Source organism: Halyomorpha halys, unplaced genomic scaffold (assembly GCF_000696795.3).
Source record: "Halyomorpha halys isolate HHAL.00 unplaced genomic scaffold, Hhal_1.1 Scaffold276.1, whole genome shotgun sequence".
Lineage (NCBI taxonomy): Eukaryota > Metazoa > Arthropoda > Insecta > Hemiptera > Pentatomidae > Halyomorpha > Halyomorpha halys.
In genome coordinates, this window is record NW_027105171.1 from 666,974 (window position 1) to 678,357 (window position 11,384).

The 11,384-nt window shown below is 29.8% G+C and overlaps 1 protein-coding gene across 1 annotated transcript; it reads left to right on the forward strand.

The window, feature by feature from the left end:
* The first annotated feature begins 555 nt into the window (after window positions 1–555).
* Window positions 556–10,305, forward strand: LOC106680671 (cytochrome P450 6a2). Its single transcript, XM_014420539.3, has 7 exons — window positions 556–619; window positions 4,911–5,102; window positions 6,276–6,662; window positions 7,399–7,752; window positions 8,421–8,639; window positions 8,982–9,218; window positions 9,910–10,305. Exons 2-7 carry the CDS (start codon window positions 4,919–4,921, stop codon window positions 10,089–10,091), a joined length of 1,563 nt encoding a protein of 520 aa, XP_014276025.1. The 5' UTR covers window positions 556–619; window positions 4,911–4,918; the 3' UTR covers window positions 10,092–10,305.
* Window positions 10,306–11,384: the final 1,079 nt, after the last annotated feature.

Here is an 11,384-nt window from a genome sequence, read left to right on the forward strand (position 1 = left end):
CCTGCCACTGTTGATTTTGGTATGAGACCATTCGTTGATATTATGAATGGGGTAGTGGTAACACCTTCCAATTTATTTATTTCTTTCAATTCTATCGCCAATTCCTGGTATTTCCTAAGTTTTTCTCCCACAGTAGAGCTTACATTATTATCGTTGGGGATCCCAACATCAATAACTTCCGCTTTCTTTTTTCTTAGGTCTATAAGGAGGATGTCTGGCTTATTATGGCGTACTGTATGGTCCGTAATTATTGATCCATCTCAATATAGCCTGAGATGACCTTTTTGAAGGAGTCTATTTGGGTAGTACTTGTAATAAGGGCTCTTATCTTCAATTAGGTTGTACTTCACAGCCAGAGCCTGATGCAAAATGTATTATTATTATTTCCTACATGTTCAACCGTTTAAAGGATAATTCTGCCGTATATTTATTTTTAGATAGACAAAGTTACCACGAAATTTATTTAAACCCAACAAGGGTGCCGCGATTTGGAAACCGCTACTCTGTGCTATCTCAGCTGCGAGGTACAGGATATCTAAACGTCATTCAGAGAATTTTCAACTGTCACTGAATCTCACCAGTTCAGTTTGGATTGCCGGCGCATGAAGTTGCTCACAAGGTCAGTTAGTCTCATTAATTCATGAAAAAACTAATTAATTATTGAAATAGTGAACGAAGATAATATATTTATTTACAAGTATTACAAATTCGAGATTAATTTATATTAACAATCAAAAATTACAAATTTTACATACACAGACTCATTTCAAACCATAATTCCTATAAAAAAAAAACTTTGTTCCTCTACTTCTTTAACTCTACTGTACTTCATTTTTAATTTATTATGCCTTTATTTTTTTTTTTTAATTTATCAGGATATATCTTTTTAATTTTTGAACTTCATCCTAATATAATTATTCATTCTAATTATGAGAGATAGTTAACCGTGGATGATAAATGAGGAGAAGATGGTTGGGGGTGCGGTCAATGAAACACAAATAAGTATGATTAACTTATTTTAATGTGCCGACGTTTCGGCTAGAGTTTCTAGCCTTCTTCAGGGCTAAAAACAAAACAAGATAACAACCACAGTAAGTATAAAAAAATATAAAAAGAAAGTATAAACAAAATAATAGATATATTTTATTATTTAAATTATTTGCAGTTGCAAATTAATGGCATATAAATATATTAAATGAGAAATTAATCAAAATGTGATCAATATTTTAATTAAACTACAGATATAAGTGCCTTTCTACGAAGCTTATATAATCATTATCAAGTATTCATGATTATTTTTTCCTCCTCTCCGAGCTATGTTGGTGTAAACTGACCTTGAATTTACAAAACGAAGACATCTGATAAATGATAAAGGCAGATTATTTATTGTTTAAAGAATAGTAATTAAATTCTTTGAGTTCTTTTGACCGAACCCGCACCAACTTTATATTTTCATTAGTTCAATAGTGCTAACTTTATTATTTATTTTTTTTTTCTTTCTCTGAATCACAAATTGCCAATGTATCTCCTTCGACAATCATAAATAAATAGATATATGCAATGAATATTTTACATTCTGTAAATAATGTAATCATGTAATAAATAATGCAGATCTTGCTCTTTTCTCTTATCAAGCTCCATTTTTTTTATTAGTGACCTTGCATTTACAAAAAGGAATGCACTTGATAATTATCTTTCACTTAACTAGCATTACCGGGAAGATTAAATCCACACACACACACATTTCGCAACTAAAATGAAAAAATATTGCATAAATGATTAACTTTAAATAAATAAACTTTGCAAGACTTGGCAAATAAATAAAATTTATGACTGGCATCAACAGGAACAATATTTATTTAAAAAGTATTGCTTGTTAATACGTTCTTTGAGGAATAAGGCATTGAGACTCATCGTTTCTTAATGAGTTTTTTTTTTTTTTAATGATTTTCCTTTTTTGAATCATGACCTCACTATGGAATTTAATTGTTAAATTATATTCTATCATTTTTTTCCTACCTCCAATCTTTATTTCCAACTAATACAATATATACACATAATCACAATAAATCTTGTTTTGCCGTATGGTATTATAAGAAGAGAATTGCAAGATCCGCTGAAGGGGGTTTACAGAGGCTGCATGATAGCCCGTGGCTTGCAGTTATTATTATTAGTATAATAATGCATGCATGAATGCCGTAATTCAATTTCAGGCGCTTTTTAAATATTGCTCGATTTAACTTTCTTAAAGTTTCTTCTTCCCGTTTTAAGCATATTTTTAAAAATTCCTATAGGACCGTCGATTCCAGGGGGTCTTAACGAGGCGTGTCCAGCGGGGAAGGATTGCCTTTTTTTGTGTAGTAGTGAAGAAATGAATGTTGCAAAGTACAAATAATATGTAAGAATATAATAATATAGCTTGAATAATATGTATTATACTTATCAATTACTAAAGATAATTAATAAAACGAAGATATGATATGGTCCAGGTTGGAAAGTGATTAGAACAATGTAAAATAATAGTAGGCATAATAATAACTGTATTATTAAATGAAATTGGTCATTATCATTTTTTTTTAGTTTAGCACTTTAAATTAAATTAATATACCTCTTGCGGATTCTTATCGATAGGCCAGAATAAAATATTTCTAAAAAGTAAATGATATATTTTGATTTGAAATAAATTCAATTCCTATTATGGTCATAAAAGTTTTATATAACAAATTTAATTTCTAATATTTAAAAGTTTCATGATCAATAATAATTGTAATAAAAGATTTTATGTAAACAATAGATTAATTTTGATTCGATACAACTTAAATTTGAAAGATATATTTCCTCTCGGCACATCACTCCTAAATATCGCAATCACAACTTCGGGCATGGTGGGCTATTTGTAACAATAATATTTAGCGGGTCAAAATAACAAAAATGATAGAATATTTTTAACCATTTAATACGAATGTGAGGTTATGATTCAAAAAAGTAATATCGAAAAAACGCATTAAGAAATGATGAATCACGATGCCTTATTCCTACGATAACAAGTTTTTAAGTAAATATTGTTTCTGTTTATGCTAGTCATAAATTTTAAATATTTGCCAAGTCTTGAAAAGTGATCATTTATGTAATACTTTTTATTTTAGTTGCGAAATGTGTGTGTGCATTTCGGGAAGATTAACCTACTATTCCCGTGATGGGAATGAGGAACTGGATGGCGGCCGTACAAGATCGCAATGATTGGTGGAAGCTAATGCAGGAGGCCAAGACTCCACATCGAATTGTGGAGTCAAATTGATAATAATAATTACCTACAATTCTAATTAAGTGCAAGATAATTATCAGATCTTCCTTATTGTAAATTCAAGCTCGAGTAAACAGCAGTAAATTCAAGAGCTACAGTAAACACCAACAGAGTTTATGATACATATACTTTAGATAATAAAATATATCTAGTGAATTATTTATATTTTAAAAAAAAATTAATTACCTAGTGCATTTCGTACTCATTACAAATATGTATAATGTATCTGCTTTCATTAAAAAAAAAATATATATAAATAAATCAGTAATAATAAAACTCATGAAGTGTTAGGGGTGCAGTAATTAGTAAGGAAGTATTGTTACTAGAGCAATGGTTGAGGGAAGAGGTGATTTAGTCAGAATCACGTTCCACTTCTGATTTTTACCCAATTAAGTGTACCCACTTTAAGAGGCTGGGTGCACCAGAGGGGCTCTTGAACCCACAGGGCTGGCTCACGTTTATAGTAAAATAGAAAATAAATATCTGCCACAGCCGGTTTCAAACTCAGGTCCTTGAAGTTGCAGCACAGAGCCTTACCAATGAGCTACCCATCCCCTCTGTTTTCATTGTACGATATAAATAGTTGAGGACATATATTACACCTTCTGGCAACTGCATTCACTATTTCTTGATTATTTTCTTTCATCTCCAAAGTAAATACTTAAAATTAGTCAATTTTGCGACCTATAAAAACTAAGGTTATTATTATTGTTCATTTATGAAAAAAGCAAGTTTATATCAATCAATGAACACACTATTTTGCAATTAAACTTCATAAAAATATTTTTAAGATCCCAAAATTAATCATATGGGATTTTAAACCGATATTTCGAAAGAAAATACTGATAGTAATTCAAATTAATAAGGAAATTATCTGTAAATTGATATTAACTTAAAATTATAATTCAAATCTTAATTCTGATTTCCAAAAAAAAATAATTTTGATGTTCTCGTTTCAATTGCACATTTCCTTTTCTAGAATTTCACACATTTAATTATATCAAATCGTAAAATTTTTTGTAACAAGCCTTTGGTTGCTCCACAGGCTGGTTGTCCTAGGGATGCCCTTACAATATACCTAGATTACGCTGGTTGTTATCTAGATGTACAGTTTGGGCCTGGAGATACGGTGGATTTAGTATAATAAAAAAAATTATATTGTAATTTTGTTGAAAAAAATAACATAAACATACTGTACTACTCTGTTAATAATAATTAACAGTCAGTGAGTCTCCTTTTGTCATTACTGTAAAAAGGGGCTATTGTTTCATTTATAAACAGTTCAGAGATACATTATATTGAGGTATAGAAGCAACACACACTAATAAGGATGAAGAGTAAGGTGCATGGTGGAATTTAATTGGTAAAATCTTAATAGAATAAAAAATAGAGTTCCACAAAAGCATCTGTTTTTATTGTGCATTTCATGTTTTTACCAATTTCCAGACTCTGTTTATGGAACAGTTATTATTTTCTCAATGTCTATGTGTAAAATATCTCAACAATGTATTATTTAAAAAAATTAATGTGACCAATTTTTTTGATACATCAATTATATCTACATCAAATTACAGTATATTACATCAATTATATGATACTGTTTCAGCTCCAACTATGGGACTTGTTACAAATGATTGGAAGATTGACGTATTGATAGCAGTCTCCTCTCTGTGCGTGTTCCTTTATTACAAAATCAAAAGCACATATTCGTATTTTGAAAAAAGGAACATAAAATATGTAAAGCCTACATTTCTGCTTGGAAGTACACCAGATGGAGCATTATTTAGGAAACACGTTGGTAAATCAATTAATAAAACTTTTATATTACAATTCTCGTGAAAAGATAAAAAATTTTCATCAATATTTAATATTAGTTTTGAATCGTTTAACTTAACAAAGTTAAAAAAAAGAAGTTTTGTTTTTTGTTCTTAATACGAATTTGAAGATTTATTTTAAAACTGTGCTCTTTAATGCTACCTTTGTCATTTTCATCCAGTGCAGAGTTTTCCACATCAGACTCTCAAAAAATATGTTTCAATAGACAAAAGTTAATTGCCTATAGCGAAATAACAAAAATTAGTTAAATAATAAAAATGATTCTAAGCCGTCTTTTCAACTCTAAGCAAAATTTGTGGCAAAGCCTAATCAATCTACTGGAAAATGAGATGCATAAATTTTAATTTTCATCAGTAATAAAATTTTTCATAAAGTTATTTTTCTCATAAAATACATCTATCATCTGTCCATTTATTGATCATATATAATATAATTGATTGAGTTTTTTAATTTTACATCATATCCAAAATATTTAGCTTGAGATATTTTAAGTTAACTCGAGTTTCTTTGATATCTGGAGCTCTACTATAAGCAGCAATATATTTTTAAGGTAAAATAAACATAAGATCGGTTCTAAAACTGATTAATAAAGAATTAATTTGTTTTAGGGTAGTAATTTGAAATTTAAAAACATTTTATACATCATTATTTAGCTTTAAAATAACATATTTCTAAACTAGGAGTTTGTTTCCTAGCAATACTCCTAAATATTTCATAGTCCAGAACAACTGGTAGTATGTTTTTGGATATCTTGGAGTGGAATACCATCTCTGGTTGGTGTGAGATGTGCTACATTTTTTCTGGGTACACGTGGTCAGGGGATTTTTTGTTCTAATGATGCCTGACTTGGCAAAATGTCAACTGGTAACTTGTGAGCAGTTTAGAGATCAATGATCTTATTGGTGGGTGTAATATTCAAATTTTAATCCTGCAATTTTTTTGGGTTTCTAATGGAGTTTTCCCTTTTAAATGTATGTGTATAATTTTCAGGTAATAAATTAGTCCCAGATTAGAAATATATCTTTAATAATTTTACTCTTATTATTCACAATGAGTTCAGAAACTTATATTACTCATATTATACACAATATTCTTTTTAGTATTTATTTTCATTAATATGTTCCTTTATTAATAGCCGAAAGTTGGGACAGAATTTATAAAAACCTAGAAAATGAAAAGTATGTTGGTATTTACCATGGCATACTTCCTATGCTAATGATTCGAGATCCAGAATACATCAATGATGTGCTGAAGACATCTTTTGAACATTTTCCTGACAGGATTTTCCTGGTAGATGGGGAAACGAATCCTCTAGATCAACACCTCTTTTTTATAAAAGGAAACAAATGGAGATACCTGAGGAGTAAACTGTCTCCTCTATTCAGCCAAGTTAAGCTGAAGTGGATGTACGAAGAAATAGAAAATTGTGCTAGTATTTTTGATGGATGTATGAATGAATTAGCTGATGGAAAAGATATAGACATGAAAGAATTATTGGCGAGATGCACAACGGATGTGATTGGTAAGTTGTTAAAATTATTAATATTATTTTTTACTCAGTTTCTTATAAGTATAGATTTTACAAACTATAAGGAGTGGTTCCCAGCTCATTGAAGTCTGCAGCCCATTAAGCCAGAAACTAAACCATCTAGGGCCCACTAAGCTAGAAATTTAATCATCTGTGGCCACTCCTCCTGTGGGTTCTCTCTGGAAAAAATTTGTTATTTAGTTTGCTTAAAAGTAATGTATTAACTAGTTAAAATCTTTTAGCTAACTCTAAAATATTTGTTAAGGTTGTAAAAATCAATTTTAAGGATAATGCCTCATAAAATATGTGCTGCCGAACCCTTCTCTCCACCTGTCCCCAAGATTCTGGTATCTCACCAGTTTGGAACCACAGAAATCAAGCCTAATGGAAACAACTCAAACCAACTTTGGTTCTTAGTTCTAATCGGTTCGCTGATCCCGATTTTGATAGGGTTCATGGATTTAGTCAGCTGTATCATTTATTTAAAACCTCATATTTTGAATTTACATTAGTTAAAACAAATACACTGACAGACAAAAATGAAGTAAATAAGCGTTTAGTTAGTAATATGAAAGAACAATGTTTAGTACAGTAAGACAACGATCACGATTGACGAATTAGATATCATAAATTGTTTAATCACCTTAATATATATAGTCTATGAAATAATCTATTTTATTGTTTAAATTTTAAGATATATGAATTATACACTTACATATATATATTTTAGCATCATGTGCATTCGGTGTTGAACCTCAGTCTTTAAAAGATCCTAATTCAGAATTTAGACAAATTGGAAAAGATTTCTTTGATCCTAATAAGATAAACATGCTTCTAACATTGTTGAGATTGTCTATACCACGTATATTGCTATGGCTCAAGATTAAAACAGTCACAACAAAAATAAGAAATTTTTTCCTAAATACAACACAAGAAATTTTGCACCAAAGGAGAAGTACAGGCATAGTTCGAAAAGATTTTGTCCATCTACTTCTCGAACTGAAAGAAAAAGGAACGGTACAGATAGATACTACAGAAGTAGAAAAACATGAAACACATGTTGAATCAACAAAAGAGAATATTGGTAAGTTCCATTAATTATATTTGTAGAATAATTTGCATAAACAAATGAGGTGTACTCTTTAATTTAGGTTAAATATTAGGATACCACTCTCTACACTTCACAACCATACATCAGTAATGGCCTTGATATTGTTAACAAATGAGAATGGATTTATCTGGTTACAACAATCTAGATTTTCTATTGATGAATAGATATAACCTATTGCCAATCTTGCATGTTTGGGTTAGTTTATTATTCATTCCAGGTAATGGAACGATTGAGATAGACTCCAAGATATCTTACTGTTTCACTAGCAGATTTCCATTACAATTTTTTACCACTAAGAATCAGTTCTGGTGTGCCTGATGGGCATCTAAGAATAAAAACTTTTGAAGTAAACTTTTCAAATGTTGATTTTGAAGACTTATATTACTCGGATTCTTTTCTGAAACCCTATGCTGCAAAATCACTGTTGCTCTGTATAATCGTTGTATTTTGAAAGTTTTACCTTGCAGCTTTATAACCAATGTAAAAAAATAAACCACTTGTATTATGCCAAGGTTCCTAATATATGGGTTCACCACAAGTAAGTCACCTTCTCCTATTACTATTTATAATGCATAAAAAAAAAAATAATATCATGTTTTACATATATTTAAAACTATTTAATGATATATATTGTTTTTTAGAGTTGTCAGATACTTTACTAGCTGCACAGTCATTTGTATTTTTTGTGGCTGGTTTTGAAACTACATCAACAACATTATATTTCACATTCTATTTGCTGGCAAAACACAAGGAAATCCAAGAGAGAGCAAGAAAGGAGGTGCAAGAGGTCAAAGCAAAATATGGTCAATTTACATTTGATTCCTTAAAGAAGCTTAAATTCTTGAATAATTGTGTTTCAGGTAATTCTCCTTGGTTAATTGAAGATTAATAATAAAAAAAATTAGCTTATTATTAAGTGTATAGTCTTTGCTGAGTCTGAAGAAAAGACTAATAAGACAAGGAAAAGATTGATAATGCCAATAGAGGCCATTTCACCATTATCTTTTCTTAAAGATTTGATCTTTTGATATATAAATTATAAACGTATTTGTAAAATTTTTATAAAAACATCCATTAGGTTATCTCTTATTCACTTTTAGCCTTTTAAGATCATTTCAGTATAAAAAATTTTTATTTCATTGAAAATTTGGTGTATTGATAAAAAAATATGTATTAATTTTATGCACTGAAATAATTTTCAGAGGCTTTGAGGTTGTATCCATCAGTTCCTATCCTGATTCGAGAATGTGCAAAGGATTACACTTTACCAGATGGAACCTTCATTGAGAAAGGACTGAACATCTTAATACCAAACCTTTCACTACATCGAGACCCTAAATATTTTCCAGAACCCTTGGAATTTAAACCCGATAGGTTTGAAAATCCACCAGCCAATGGAACATACTTGCCTTTTGGAGATGGACCAAGAATTTGTATTGGTAATTAGATTTTTTTACACAAAGCCATTTTTATTTCAAACATATTTACTCATTGAGTAAAACAATTATTTCTTTGTCATCACGTTATTTACTAATTTTTACAATTAGTTATAGAAACAGCCTCTTTAATAGAGTCATGTCCCGACATCTTTCTGAAACCAGTAATATTGAGCTATAAATACTAATAATAGGAAATAGTAGTAGGGAATAATTGTTAGGAAGGTGAACTGTTATATGTCATTTAAATAAATATTGGAAACCAAAAGATTATAAATCAAACATAAAGATCATAAAATAAATTTTAAAGAAACAATAAATAAAATTAGACAATATTAGAAAGATAAAGAGGAGAAAAATATAAATATGCCATTACATATCACATGAGAAAAATGATGAAAATCAGGTATAGTATAATCACAATGAAGTAAATCAGGGATAATTGTCATAGAAATGTTTTTAGGTTTTATTATTTGGTTTGTAAATAAAACAGTATATGGCGACATTGCTTCGGACATGGGATAGCTTGGCTTTCCTTGGTTCTGAGGCAGTCAGTTGTGGCATCTATTAACAGAATCATATACTCTCTGTATTTGTTTATAAAACAATAATTTATTAATCCTAATGAACTAACAAGGGCCAAAAGAAAATTATTTACAATCATCTATTTTTACCATTATTTTTGTGTTTGCAGGAAAAAGATTTGCTGAAGCTGTTGTGACTACTATTTTGGCAAGGTCATTGGACAAGTACGAGTTCGATCTGAGTCCTATGGATAAACGTGAAGATGTAATCCAGCTCAACCCAAGAATTATAACTGCCAGTCCTCTTCATGGACTGTTGTTAAGAATTAATAAATTAAATTGCAGTAGTTAGACATGTTTCACTTTATGCCATAAAATATGGTCATTTTGAGAAAATTTTGTAAACTACATGGTTTTCTGTGTTAAAACTGAACATCTTTTAGAAAGTAAAACGTTTGTAGACATAGAATATGAACTTTGTATGTGAATTATATTTGTTCAGTGAAGTTCATAACTTTTTATAAAATCTTATAAACAAATAAATCACCAACAATATTTTTTTTTTACATTGTTAATTGAAATACACTGTTTGGTTGGCAACAGTGATGCCCTATTATTATTACCTAATTTGTTTGTGTTTTTCCACATGTTTTAGAAATTGTCATGAAAGTACTTACATTGTGGCTCTATGCCAAGTGAGAAATAATTTATAAGATAATTTTCATCTGTCGTGTTGGAACAATTTAAATTTGAAGTTTTCTAATTACTATAATAGGATAGTAATTAACATAAATTATTAATTATCATTTGTGTAGGGGAGATATATATACCTTGGCCAACATAAAAAAACTTTTGTATTATTACAAATAATTTAGCTTTTCTTTCCACCCAAGATGTCTACTCTGAGGAAATCTAGTCTACCTTACGTAAGTGACTGATACTCTCTGTCTTGGGACAACATAGAGTACTGTGCTTGTTTGTTAGAAAAGTATTTTTTCTTGACTTCATTTGATAATTTTTTATCAAAAAGGTAGATATATACATATTCAAAATCTTTGTTAATTTAATGTTTTGTAATATATTTAGTTAATAATGAATATAAGGTTTAAGCAAAAAGAAAATGTCATTATACTACTGGGGTAGCCCAAATTATAGTAATATAGTTTTTAAATGCAGTTTAGTGTTTCCTTTTAAATGCCAAAAAGTAAAATTATAATTAAACTATTAAAAGCTCCGGTAGGAAATTTAATGGAAGCTGTCAAACTCATCGAATAAAATAGATTATTTGTTAGCACAGCTATAAAGCAATGCTATGTCTCTTAATTAACCCTCCAAAGACATTTGAATGCGTATAGGAAAAGGGAAATACTGATCTTTCTTATGAGAACAAGTACTTGATCCACCAGCTTTTTTCTGAAGGAGAAGAGAAGTTTCATAACAAGTGCAAGTGCATAACATGGGCTCTCAAAGGATGATTTGAAAAAGTTTACCAGTATGTAAAGAGCAATGATATAGACATCTGCCATCATGGGATTCAAACTCTCTCCGTTGTATTCTGACCCTCGCCATCCATGACGAACCGCTGGGGTAGTCTGCTCTTATTGCCCTTCTGAAAGGACATGACAATGGCATCCGTCTTGGCTGG

Coding starts and splice junctions, on each gene's coding strand:
- LOC106680671 (XM_014420539.3), top strand. CDS start 4,919: ATGGGACTTGTTACAAATGATTGGAAGATTGACGTATTGATAGCAGTC. Junction 5,103..6,275: donor ATTATTTAGGAAACACGTTG/GTAAATCAATTA, acceptor CTTTATTAATAG/CCGAAAGTTGGGACAGAATT. Junction 8,640..8,981: donor CTTGAATAATTGTGTTTCAG/GTAATTCTCCTT, acceptor AATAATTTTCAG/AGGCTTTGAGGTTGTATCCA.